Genomic DNA, 13458 nt, shown 5'->3' with positions numbered 1-13458 from the left:
ACAGAAATATTTCAAGTTAAAAATGTATGTATCAGTTGATTGATATAGCGTACAAAACAACAAAACTCAACAAATTCACAGGAAAGCATAAAATGTGTGGGAATAAGTTGCTTTAAAATGAAATTGTGAAGATAGAAGGGAGTACAAAGAGCAAGAAGGATGGGTGAGACAGATGGATCAACCCTCTCTTTTTGTTTAGCCATGTGTTGTATTAAAGAATATATCGGCACGAGATGCTTCATTAGGGCTGTGATTTCTGCTTTGTATGCTGGTGACCTGAACAAATAGCTGAGCTCGATTCTCTTTCTTTTTGCTTTTCCTTTAACTTTTTCGAATTGTCACCAAGAGCTGTTAATAAGGTGGCTAATTCTGTGCCATTCAAAGCCAGAATGCCTCCTAGCGCTCATGGGAGGGTAACAAGCTGTTTGCTGCCGTTCAAAACAGCCTGTTCCTCCCGTGTTGATGTGTTGTCAGCTCTGACTGACTTCTGCCCCCTTCAGTATTCCTTTACTGGCACAGTTTGAGGAAATCTCAATTGTGATTTACCAAGTTTTACTAGTTTTACTGAATTTTACTAACTCAGCTGAAAAAGAAAACGAGTCTTGCATTAAAAGCAATGGATTCATTTAACTGGAGTGTTCCCCACTGTTTAAAATTAAGAAAGTGATTTTTTTCGTGCTTCCTGGAAATATTCTGAAGTAAATGCATTCAATCTTCTCAGAGTTTCCAGTTAGGAAATCTTAGAGTCACAATTGTGAACAGGGATTATCATCTTCTCACTTCTCAGATATTATGCAGACCTGGATGCTGTTTACTTGCTAGATTTGGGAAGGGCTGCATTTGGGGAAGAGACTGCTTTTCTTGCTGTCCCATTCAGCAGCATGATCAAATATTCCTGTTCATTCCACTGCTACTAACCCTTTATGGCTGGGCACTTGGCTGCATTTTGTGAGTGGAGAGACTGTGTTAAGGAGTCTGTAATAGTTGGGGTTTTTTTTAAGACTTTATATTAAGATTTGTATTTAGATTAAGTGTTCTCTGATTTAAGCTGCTAAAATGAAATAATATAACTTTATTTTGAAGATTATTGTTGTTTAATTTCAGGGCATAGAAAGAGTTCTGGATATTCAGAAGGAAATGACAAGACTGTTGGGGTCTCCAGGCAAAATGGTAAAATAAAAATGTGTACTAATAAAGTGATATACTTCATTTGATCTGCTACTACTGTCCTTTTAAACATAAACATGGAACACTTAGCTTTTATGTGTCATGACACAGAACAGAAGATGTGTTTCTCTGGCAGATGAGTAAAACATTGGCCATTTGGTGATACTACATTTGAAAATATAGAATAAAACATTGTTCTAAGCATAGTAAGACTTTCTGTTTACCTGAAGAAATATACTGGAAGTGAATCATATTGGAATGAATGTACAATATATATAGTTCTGATCTTGCTATGCCTCTCATACACAACATGTTTTATTCAAGGTACTATTACTGTAGCAGTATATCAGTCTTGGTGTGTGCATATGCTTTTTGGAAAGCAAGGTTGTTGGGTTTCTCCAAGTACAGTCTAGATTCTCATTTCTGAGATTCCCTGTATTTTTGATGGGCTGAGTGAGAATGTTTTGAAAAACAAATGATGGTTGGACTGATGCTCACGTAGAAATAAACATTTGAAATGAGTCACCAGCACAAAATAAAACTGGATAGTTGCTGATAGTATTTAAGACTAAATAGGAGTTATTTCCTAGCTTAAATATTTGTAATCTCTTTAGACCGAAATTCAGTCAATCTTTTTTTTTTTCTTTCCTTTTTTTCCTGAGGTCTTTCTGTCATCTTTGTATTTTTCCATGGAATTGATTTCTTTCTTCTTTCACCCTCAACAGCCTGGTCCTCAACCCGCAGACGGTAAAAAAGGAAAAGCACAAAATTCAGGGAAGAAAAGTCTGGTAAGAAATGAGATTTTCATTTTAAGCCTTCAACAAGGTATTAACAGCAGCAGAGAACCAAAATATTCTTAAGAAATGAAGCATTAATCTACATCACCATTTTGGAAAGGTCAAGGCAAGACCTAAATATTCCAAATGCTCATATCTTACATAATAATTTAGATCCTTCTGACTATACCTTCCCTTCCTGTGGAACAATAGTGGAAATAGGGGAAATTTTTCTGGGATCTGGTAATTTTTCTTATATAGAAATCCTGGTAAATTATCCAAATGAGCATTTTGCAAGCCCATAGCACCAGCAGAGAAACATGCCCTTTTGATTATGTAGACCATAAAACTGCTACCTGTAAGACCTGCATATTGTGCTGTTTCCTAACCCTGGGAGAATAACTCCCCTCTTAATTGTGCTGCATCCAATTCCCAGTTCCAGTCTGAGGTTACAGATAATGGCAGATACAAACCAGTAGCTGAAGGGCAACACTCACAACGAAACACAGAACATTATTTTGTAGGACTCGAATGATCTTTTTTTATCACTTCAAAACCTGTGGTTTGCAGATGAGTTTTCCAAATTGTGGGATGGAAATGCCATGCAGGTTTTCTCTCCAATCTGAGATTATTAAAATATTATCAAGTGAGAATTGTCACTGTTGTGGAGTATACAAAAGAAAGGATGAACAAAAGTTTTTCTATTTTATTCTTGCTTACACAACACAAAATTCTTCATCATTAAGCTGCTGGCCTTAGTTAGCATAATTCCATAAGATATACACAAGGAAAAAATGCTTTAGATTCTCTGGAAAAAAATCCATTTATTTCAACAAAGGAATACTAAAGGAGGTAGTAATTAAACTGAAGTTTAAACTGATAAAAGCGCAAGGTTAGTTTTAAATTTTATGGGGAGAAAAAAAAGGAAAAATGACAAAGTAGGCAGTGGACAAGAACTTATTTAGGTTATAGAAGTAAATGCTAGATAGAGAAAAATGTTTTTATAAAGAGAAACAATACTTTTAGTGGAATGTAACAAGACACAACGTATGGATACCTTGAAAATCACCTGGAACTGCAGACTCAACCTCTATCTGAGGTTAATTGCAGGAAGACTGCAGCCTTTCTGGCTGTCTATTGCTGCAGCTTTGTGCTCCACAAGCAACAAGTCAGATTGTCTTGCATGTTACTACAAAATAATCTCATAACAATTTGACCTGTGTTTTCTTTCCAATTTTTATGTGAAGAAACATTCATATGTCCTCTATAGCTAAGTACCTGTTCTGTCTGTAGTTAATTCTCTAGCTCTTGTCAAAACTGATGCCTTCCAGTTGATCTCTCCAGTCTAACCCAGGATTATATCCTGCTGCTTTCTAGGCAGCTTAATGTCATTCTTTATAATCCAAAATTCACAGACTTTAAAGTTAAAAATCAGTGTTTTAAAAACCTACAAAAAACCCTGACAACAGAAGAACATGTGAAATATTTGCTCAATACAACTCGGCTTGTGGCACATTTCCAGGAATACTGTCCCTGAAGTATAACTGCATGTAGCTGGGCTAGAGGTATTTCCCCTCTCTCAAGTTTGTTCCTTCTAGAATTCTCAGAAGATTCTAGGGTTTCTTGAACACTCCACAGAGTCAATATCAAAGTTGCAGTTGAGGATAAATGGCTAAAAGCTGTTTAAAAGTGGAGAATATGTTTTTTGGCAAAGGGGTGGTCTGCAGCACTGGAGCATTTGTGACAATTCAGTAGTTGTTAAGAGTGCCTTTAAAATCTTCTTGTAAACCAGTACTGGCCATACAGGACGAAGAACTACATGATGAGACACATTTCCAAGGACTGTTAGCTCTCTACTCATTAGCAATTGATTATCCCTCTTTCCTAGAGAATTGTCCTTAAGGCTGCCAATGCAATTTTTGAGATTTATAATTTGAAGATTAAATGCAGACTGAAATGATAGTGAGTATATATATTATATATATGTTTGTAAATGAAGTGATTCTTTTTTGTTTTGTTTTCAGCCACAGTTCTTAAAAAGAATATCACACTTAGGTTGCCTAACAACAGGATATGATGATGTAGAACAACTGCTACTCCTTATGCAAACAGCTTGCAGCAACATAGGTCTGGAGCTAGGAACAGATGTGTACTTAGCAATAAATTGTGCTGCTCATGAATTAATGGATTATGTAAGTTATTCCTCAATATCTATTTTCTTGGGTTTCAAAAGGAACATAGCTATTTGTTAACGTTATTTATTATTGCATTGAAAACTCACCTAGAAGCTTCTAGCTCCATTTTTAAGGTAGCAATCAAGCAAATGAAAAGAATTACCTCTGCATTTATAAACGATGGTTGAATCAGTCCCACAAGTGTGGCAGATATGTCGTTGGATTGGGAGTGCAAGGGGATGGGACATGCAGCCTGACACAGCAGGAGCAGTGAGAACATGTGTGTTCCTCCTTCCCAGTACCAACATCCTGGTGGTACCTTGTGAGAATAAGGCTCACTGGGCCCAGGCAGACCCCTCTTAGAGCTCATGTCCTTCTCCAGGGGTCTCTGGTACCTCCATGGCTTCACTTGAATCATTCAAATGGTATAAGCCTGCCTGTATCAGCCAGGTTTATTCCTTTTCTCTATTTATTTAACACAATTTTTCAGACCACTTTGTATCAAATATAGCAGACTGCTTTAATGGGTAAACACCTCCTGCATGCTCTGTTTAACAAACCAGCTTCATTTCACATTACACCTCAGCCAATTTGGAATTAAAATATAAAGCAGCAAATCCTGGTTTGTTTGTTTGTTTGTTTGTTTGTTTGTTTTTAATTTCACCACGAGGTATAAATTAAATAATTATATTCTATCCACCTTTATTTTAAAGATGAAGAACAAGAAATTATTTACACAAGTATACTTCTGTAATTCCTTAACGCCACTAGATGCTCATTTTTCCATTGTATTACACTACATCTGTTGTTTTCTTCAAACTACCCTGACATATCCATTTATTTTTTCTATGGTAAGTTTGTACACACATTAATGTTCATCTCATTGTGCCTCAACATTCATTTTTTAATTTTTCATTTTTTAATATTTTTGACACAATTTATTTATCTCCAGATGAAGTCTTACAGTTCTTGCTCCTTGTTCCAAGATCAATCAGTTTGTTTTTTTTTCTAAGCAGAAAAAGAAACTTCCTATTCCATTTAATAGCTTATGAGATTTTGTGTATTTGGGTGTTCTGTAGTGCCAAAGATTCCATTGCCAATATCTTTCTTGAAAGCAGTTGCTCTCCTGATTGTGATGTCTGTAGCTTATAACAGTGTACAAAATCTTTACCCTTGAATTATCAGTAATTCTGTAACTTTCTGTTACTGAACTGTTAAAGTCACTAAAGCAGTGGGTATCATGGCACAGTTTGACAGTTTGCCTTTAACACTCCTCCTAGGCTGCAGTTTGTGATTCCCGGAATGATGAGACTGGTTTTAAACTTGTCTTTTTTTTTGAAAGGGGAAAGAGACAAGGAAAGGCAGTATCTTGGTTTTGAGCACTGAGGGTGAACTCGTTTCCCCAACAATATTTTCTTTATGAAAATAAGGACAAAAAAAAAAAAAGACCTTTTTTGCAAGTGAAAAATGAGATTTTTTGCAAGCGAGATTCAGTGAAAAAGTCAAATATTGCTGGCTTTATGATATTGTAGTGTAAAACTGGCAGTGTTGCCTACACAATGCTGAAAAAGGTCCCTCTGGTTTTGGCAGTGACATCGTTCAGAGACTTTGGCATGAGCCCACTGGAACCCACTGTCATTTCAAGCAGTTTTCTATAACAATGTGCTAACAACTTAGACACAGAGTGGAGCAGAGGAGTAAATGCCTCCTGACTGAAGAACACACATATCTTAATAAATGTAAGCATACACAAGATGGGTATGCTTACATTAGTACTCTGGTTTTTAAGCTCTTACCTTCCTTTTATGCTTTTTACTTTACTTTCTAGGACAAAGGAAAATATGAAATACTGACTGGAACTTTTAAAAGCCCTGATGAAATGGTTGCTATGTATGGAGAACTGATTGATAAATTTCCTTTTATTATTGCATTAATAGATCCCTTAAGAAAAGAGGTAAGATACCACAGTGCAGCCTGTGAAAAACTGGTAATACTGTTCAGTGGCACATCACTGATCTTTTCTCATTTTTGCAAAATATGCAGAATACAAGGCTTTTGGTTTCTTGAGTCTGTAAGCACAAAATATCACTATAAAAATGCATCTAACAATTCATTTGCATGTCTTTTATTGACAATAACTCTACATTCTTCTATACTTTTGACTTAATTCTCGATGCAAAATAATCCTGGCCTGAACAGAATACAGTCAGTAGAAATATTTTAAAAAATTATAAAAAATTGCTTTTTTGTGTGATTCTACTTGTTAAACCACTATTATTTGGATTATGTTTTCCTTTTTATGCAAACAATGCAGATTATAAAACTATAAAATTCAAGTGTAATATAATATTTTATTATATTAAATTAGAGAAGCAAAAGTTTGGATGTGGTTGTATATTCCTTAGAATCACCAAAAAAAAATACTGATGCAGTTCTTTCTGATGGATATTTATAACCAAAGCCAGAACAGTGCTGTCACTGGCAGCATTGCTTAGCAGAATTTTTAAAGTGGTAGTAAGATACCACGTAGTTACCTCTGTGATCAAAGTTAGAGGAATTAATTAGTCTGGCCAACCGACTACAACAATAAAATGAAATACTATTAAGCATGATATCAAGTTATGGATGGATGAAAGAGACAGATTGCATAGCCTTAGATATTTACATTTATACATAAGATTAAGTCATGTATTGCAAAAAAGATAAAAACTTTGTTGCAGAACCTACAATTGTAGACCTAGATTCTGCAGCTGCAAAACTTAATAAAAATTTTGTTCATTTTCATGAACAAAACACGAAGACTGTGATTGAAGGGAGAAGCAAAGTGATGTTGGTTTTGTGAATCTGTCCAGTGCTTGACTCAATAACTCTAAAATGGATGAACTGCAAAATCCATCTGATTCTGTGCTTAACTAGAATGTTAAAAGTTCATTTTTCAAATATCTGCATTTACTCTTACCTTTCTCTAGTTAGCCTTGCCTCCCTGTGTTGTTTCAGTCTGACTCTCTGAATTATCATGTTCCAAAGCATGAGATTATTCCCCACTCCTGCTGGGGCTGCAAACTTCCTTGAGAAACCTTATGAAGAAACATATTTGCAGTATGAGAGTCTGCAGGAGAATTCCAGATGGTGCAGTACAGTTGGAATCAGAGAACCATGAAGGAAAATGCCTCTGCTCCTCTGCTTCTCCTCCCCCTAGCAAGTCTGCAGTTTCCCTGTGCCACGTGTTTGCCATGGACCCGTAGGTCCTTGATGATTAGCTCTGGTACCAATTCAATAATTCATTGGCAGACACGAGACCACTTTAGTGCTTAAGTTTAAACATTTGTTCAGGTGTCCAAAACTTCATTTTCACATACATACAGGCTTGAAATCTGTGCAGGAATGGACTCTGATATAGATCGCAACCAGATGGGTACAAAAGTCTGTCTGATACACAGACCAAGAATTACTACTGGCAGAATTATGAAGTAGAAAAATAATATTTTCAACTTTGCATTCTGTGGTCACAAAACAATCAAATCATAATTTTCTTCTTTCTCATTTTTAAAATATCCCTGTCCTTTATTTATCCTGTACCATGTACCATGTGGACAGTGCATTAAAATCAAGAAACAAAGACCCTAAAAAATGGAGCTTTGCTGGAAAGAGAGCGTTGTATTCTGCTGTTCCCTACGTGCCAGTCTTACAGCTCTATCATCCTGTCCTGATACAAGTCATTGAGTCTATGACTGTCTCCTGTTGCATTATTTTACATTCAAATAACTATGACACTTCAAATATTAACACATCTGAATAAAACAATAGAAAATTATTTCATAGTCCATTAAAATTAAATAAATTTCAGGAAGGAAATCAAAATAGCAATCCCCCAGAGTTAATTTAATTTGAAATATTTTAAACTATATTTTATGAAAATAGTGTTGATTAATTCCAGATTAACATATATGTTTTCTAACAAAATCTTAAAATTCAGGGAAAATCCCAGTGGTATGTTTTTCTTAGGTAGACAGATTTAAAATATAGTATAAAATATAATATTTTTATATGAAGGATATCTTTAGGATTGAACCCAAATTTATTTAATTTTTTAAAATTATTTTTACCTCCTGAGAGTTTTCATTCAGTCTAGTTTTTTAAACTCTAGTTATTTACTTGATTTGTTTTATGCGGGACAGAGAACAATGGAGTAACATATGTTGTGCCCTTGGTTCCAAATGTTACCTGATTGCTGAGGATGCTGCCACATGTATTTCCAAACTTAAAACTGACCAAACCATAAACACACCAGTGTGCAGTGGTGTTGTCCTGAAATATGTTAACGAAACCAAGGTATCAGACCTCATAGAACTTACTGGAATTCTCCATGGTGAGTAGAGGGGGGAAAGGCTGCCTTTCAAACCCTACAAGCTACACCTGTAAAGATTACACTTCTTTTTTAATTATAGCCACTTCTAATTTAGAAAGCATTTGTCAGAAGAAACTGAAATTCATGTTTTGATTCACAGATGTCTGTCCAGGGGCTTAAAACCACATTCAAGGCTTCAGCTATAGTCAGTTAATACATTGTGGATGTTTTGAACGTGGGTGCCCTTTGCAGCTAAGTTTTACACAGTTAGATATCAGAATTAAAGAAAATAAAAAAGATGTGGTCAATTAATCTGAATTTTGACTATTACTAGTATTTTTAATTAAAAAATCCAAACAAGTCCAAAATGTTTAAAATTGTGGTTTATGCAGATTATTGACTACAAATTATTGAGCCTTCATGGTAACAGTACTAAGAACTTATGCAGTTTCCTATGTAAGATTTTTCTTTGTATCACTTTTTCTTTACTCATTTTTATACCCAAGGGATAGATGAACAAATTTAATACATCTAAGCTCTTTCCTTATTCCTTAAAAACACCCGGAATCACTATATCAAAGAGAGTAAATAGCAACTAAAAGATTTCATTCAGTCAGGATTGTAAACTCTTTTTTACAGTGAAGAAAAATCATTACTATATTGAGGAGTACATTTAAAATAAATAGAACAGCCTTCTAGCCTGATCAGACAGATCGGTGAGAGACAGAAACTAGGAGAGGATATTCCCTTATCCATGCTGAAAATAAAGCACAGTGTTAATGCAGCAAACTAATATCGCTTACATTTTTATGAAATGGGTTTCACTGGTTTACTCCTGCCTGTATTTAAGCTTAGACAACCCAAGGGTAAAACATGAATGAGAAGTCCAGAGGGTTTCTGTGTTGAATATATAAAGTATACGCTAATGAAAGTTTTCACTCCCGTTATATATAGGTCAGAGACACATTACCATATTAGGAAGCCCAGATGGAGAAGCTTCTGATGACAGCCTCGTGGATCTGGTAGGTATTGAAAGCTGTTCAATTGCAGAATTGCCAAAATACTGCTTTTAACATGTACAATTTTTTAAGGAGAAAGCCTTTTTGTGCTTCAGAAAGAAACAATGTTTTACAAAATGGGCTTTTTCTAGAGAGTTGGTTTTTTTCCTCACAGAGAGTTACTGAGTTTAAAGAGAACGCGCAGGAAATTTGCCAAGGCAGGGAGTATATTCAAGAGTGTGTATGATCTGTTTGGTTGCATTAGTTAATAAAAAATTGTGAGTTACTTAAAACATTCCTGTGTAGTAATAATATTTTTAGCAAAAATTCTTAACACTGTTATATTTAGTCTTTTTGTACTAAAGCTACATTTGCAAATAAAATTTCATTTCATATGCCAGTGAAAATTATTGTTTGCACCCGGCAAATCTTTAATTAAGAGATTTTATTTCTACTTATTGCGGGGTTTTTCTCTGTAGAAAGATGAGGGTGTTAAATTAGAAGTAGGATACCATGTTTAATAATTAAAAAATGACTTCACTTCCCAAACTGTGGGGTTTTAAAATGCACACTTTCTCATTTCAGGCCGTTGGACTGGGTGCCAGGTTTATCAAGTTGGGAGGTCTTTCCCGTGGAGAAAGGGTGACCAAATACAACCGCCTTCTGGCTATAGAGGAAGAACTGGCCAAGAATAGAAATCTACGTATGAGCTTCTTTCTTACTTTGTTTTCAGCCTGCAATGAATACGGGAACAAAGATTGGAGGGAGAATGATTGAAACTGCACCACAGGAGGGAAGCGAAATCAAAAGCCTATAAATAAGGGCTGACAAAAAAAACCTAGGATAGCACTTGCCACAATGTATATTGTTGTCCTAATGGATTATCTGTTTACTGAATGTTAAAATAGACCCCTTCTTGAGGACTAGCCTACATTAGGCTTTTTTTGCAGAATTAATTGGTTGAAATCTTGAAGCCCACAGTGCAAAAGGAACAAAACAAAACCCATGCATATAACATGTAGAAAAGCTGCCAAAATGGAATTTTAGGCCAAATACCCCACCTCCCTCAAGCCCCTAAACATATATTGCTAACAAAACTTCGTTTCACAACTCTCTTTTGTATGTTACATTTCCAGCAAAATGTGTTTGGAAAACTACAATTGCATGGGTAAGCCCTAAATAAAACCCCAAAAAACCCGAAGCTGACGATGCACATTCAGCCTTAGCCACTTGTATGCATCTGCCTGCCTGCATTTCAGGGTCTGCATCTTCTTTTTACACTGTACCACGGCACTGTTAAATGCTTAACAGTTCATTAGAGCCACTTCTCACTTGCTCAGGTATCAGTCAAGCTAGAATAAAGAAATGCAGTCTGAAGGGGAGGCAGAGACACAAGGAGAGGAAGAAAGGAAGGATAGGGTTTGCAAGAATTTTATTAAGCCCAAGAAAAAGAAACATGAAGGAGAACGAAGTCATTTTACTCTCTTGCTTCTAATAATTTTCAGTGCTCTATACAAAGGGTAGCAGCACTTGACAAGCACACTACAGAACAAAGGTTTCAGTTGAAAGTTTTTTTATTGAAAATATTTTGAGGTTTTTGAAAGCTGTCCCTTGCTCATAAATAATCATTTTGAAAAATAGAAACATAGACAGGAATTTTTTTTTTGCTAAGGAAGTATTTGCACAGAATGCACTTTTCTAAGCACAGAACTATGAATTTTAACTGCCTCAGCAATATTAATATATTCCCTACTGTTGTCAAGTGGTATAGTCTAAGCAAAGGAGCTCGAGTCTGACAAATATTTAGACCTATATCTCATGAATTAAAATAGCAACAATCCCCAACAGCGTTAATGGTTTGGCAGAACCAAAACCCGGTCAGTAAATCCCCAGCAGGGCAGTGGTGCGGCAGCGCGTTTGAGCCGCCCCCCGAGCTCTCCTTTGGCGGGGCCATCACCCTCACCTGGATGGGTGTGCAGAGCTCACCTGGATGGGCCATCATCCTCACCTGGATGGGTGTGCAGAGCTCACCTGGATGGGTGTGCAGAGCTCACCTGGATGGGCCACCACCCTCACCTGGATGGGTGTGCAGAGCTCACCTGGATGGGTGTGCAGAGCTCAGCGATGATGAGACACCACCCTCACCTGGATGGGTGTGCGAGCTGCTGGATCACAGACCTGCCTTCCCTTCCCTGCAGTTGCTCAGGGAGGGGGGTCATTGTGCCTGTGGCCGAACAGCGAGTGGGGCGGTGAGGTTAGGGAAGCAGAACAGCGAGTGGGGCGGTGAGGTTGGGAAGCAGAACAGAACTGGGAAAACAGCGGTTAGTGGCAGTGACTGTGAACTGTAGTCACGGGGTCAGCATCGGGACATGGGCTTACATAAGACTGTTAAAGGCTGGGGTAGAGAAGGGCAGAGTCAGCTGGGGGAACTTTGGCAAGAGCACCAGTGCAGAGGAGGATGGATGTTCAAAAAATAGGGCGGCAAGGTGAGGAATCCATGAAGGAAGGAATGCAATAAATATCCCAGCTCAGGCTGCTGTGCACCATGCCCTGATCCTGTAAGCAAAGTGCAGGACTGGTGCTCCTTTCTTTCTAAGGACCAGACTTATTAAACCTGTTTAAACTCCTGTAAGCATCATGTGGCATCTTAAAAACATCTGTGTGCACCAGAGAATGTAACAAGAAACCAGATTACACCAAACACAAGTTTCTTTTTTCTCTTCTGTTTCAGGTGAAACAAAACTTGAATTTGTTGCTTTCGCTGAAGAATCACAGTCAGAAAATCAACTTTCTGATGAACTTCCTCCCCCAGAGCAGGATTAGTTGCCTCCACAGCTCTTGCAGGTTCACAGCCTGCCTGCTCAGCTCCCAGAGAACAGCACACTGACCCCAGCTGTCAACATGAGCTTTAGGATAAATTTCTAAGAAAAAAACTTTCTAGTCAGAAACTCATATAACTATTCCTTAATCCATTTATTTTCATTCTAGTATGAAATTCATATATTAACTTTTCTTTAATCCATTTATTTTCAAGCACTTTAGCCAAACATTTCTAAAAGCTTTCAAATAGTGGCCTCTCTTTTCCCAGGGACCATTGCCTTCAGCTGAAACCAAGTTAACTGAGCAGTGACTACAGTTTGAAAACACCACACAATTCTGTGCTGCATTTACAAATTAGCCAAACAAACTGTGCTGTGTTAAGTCCAAAGCTAAATGTTTGTTTTGGGGAAGTGGAAATGTCTCTCTATACAAAGAGCAAGCTGTTGACAAACAGTAAAAAAAAACCTCACCACATTTTACAAAAAACAAAGGCCTTGACTGTTGTGCTGCTCCATCCCCCCACACCCTCAATGCTGCTGTTAGACTCCAGCTGGAGCATCAACACGAGTGCAGCACTGCAAGCCCCAAATGTAGGGCACGAAGCTGGAACTGGCATCACTCGGAAGAAGGGAGTAACAAGTCAATTCCACAAGGTCTGGGAAACTTGTCAGGAGTCTTTTTAATAAGCAACAATGAAAAGTTAAAGAAATAATTTATGCCCTAGGTAACAAAACAGTTTAAGAAAAAGAAATACTTCTTGAAAAAACTTCTGGTTTTTGTATAATGTGAAAATTTGAACATATAATACAGCAGCAATAATTTGAGGAAAAATACATATATGAAATGTTGCATTTTAAATTCACTGTAACAGATAACTGACAAATTAACAACCAGAACCAACGGCCCCCAAGAAATGAAAACATCAATGAGAGACAGATTTCCCCAAGTTTATGAATTGTATGTAGTTCAGTACTTAGATCAAGTCCAAGATTTTCTTAGCAAACATGCAAACCCCACCGAAATAGATGTGAAACCACCACACTCATTACTATCATTTTATTTTTAGGAAAAGCACCAGACAGTTGCATGCAGAGCCAAACCAACAAACTCAGAACATTCATCCTTCAATACTATCACTGTTTCAAATAATTAAATAAAAAAAGAATCCAAGTGCA

At 36.9% G+C, this 13458-nt stretch overlaps 1 protein-coding gene across 3 annotated transcripts in view; it reads left to right on the top strand.

Annotated features, from left to right (window-relative positions):
* The window catches only part of ENO4 (enolase 4), a 20603-nt gene extending 7145 nt beyond the window's left edge, over nucleotides 1-13458 (top strand). For all 3 annotated transcript variants that reach the window (XM_064663692.1, XM_064663693.1, XM_064663694.1), the window contains exons 7-14: nucleotides 1105-1170; nucleotides 1893-1955; nucleotides 3968-4135; nucleotides 5946-6072; nucleotides 8292-8486; nucleotides 9420-9487; nucleotides 10049-10166; nucleotides 12195-13458. In XM_064663692.1, the coding sequence (XP_064519762.1) occupies nucleotides 1105-1170; nucleotides 1893-1955; nucleotides 3968-4135; nucleotides 5946-6072; nucleotides 8292-8486; nucleotides 9420-9487; nucleotides 10049-10166; nucleotides 12195-12286 (897 nt within the window). In that variant the 3' untranslated portion in view covers nucleotides 12287-13458. The remainder of the gene's footprint in view (nucleotides 1-1104; nucleotides 1171-1892; nucleotides 1956-3967; nucleotides 4136-5945; nucleotides 6073-8291; nucleotides 8487-9419; nucleotides 9488-10048; nucleotides 10167-12194) is intronic.

Source organism: Pseudopipra pipra, chromosome 8 (genome assembly GCF_036250125.1).
Source record: "Pseudopipra pipra isolate bDixPip1 chromosome 8, bDixPip1.hap1, whole genome shotgun sequence".
Classification (NCBI taxonomy): Eukaryota; Metazoa; Chordata; class Aves; order Passeriformes; family Pipridae; genus Pseudopipra; species Pseudopipra pipra.
The sequence above is the reverse complement of the archived record's forward strand: the minus strand, read 5'-3'. Positions and strand labels throughout refer to the sequence as shown.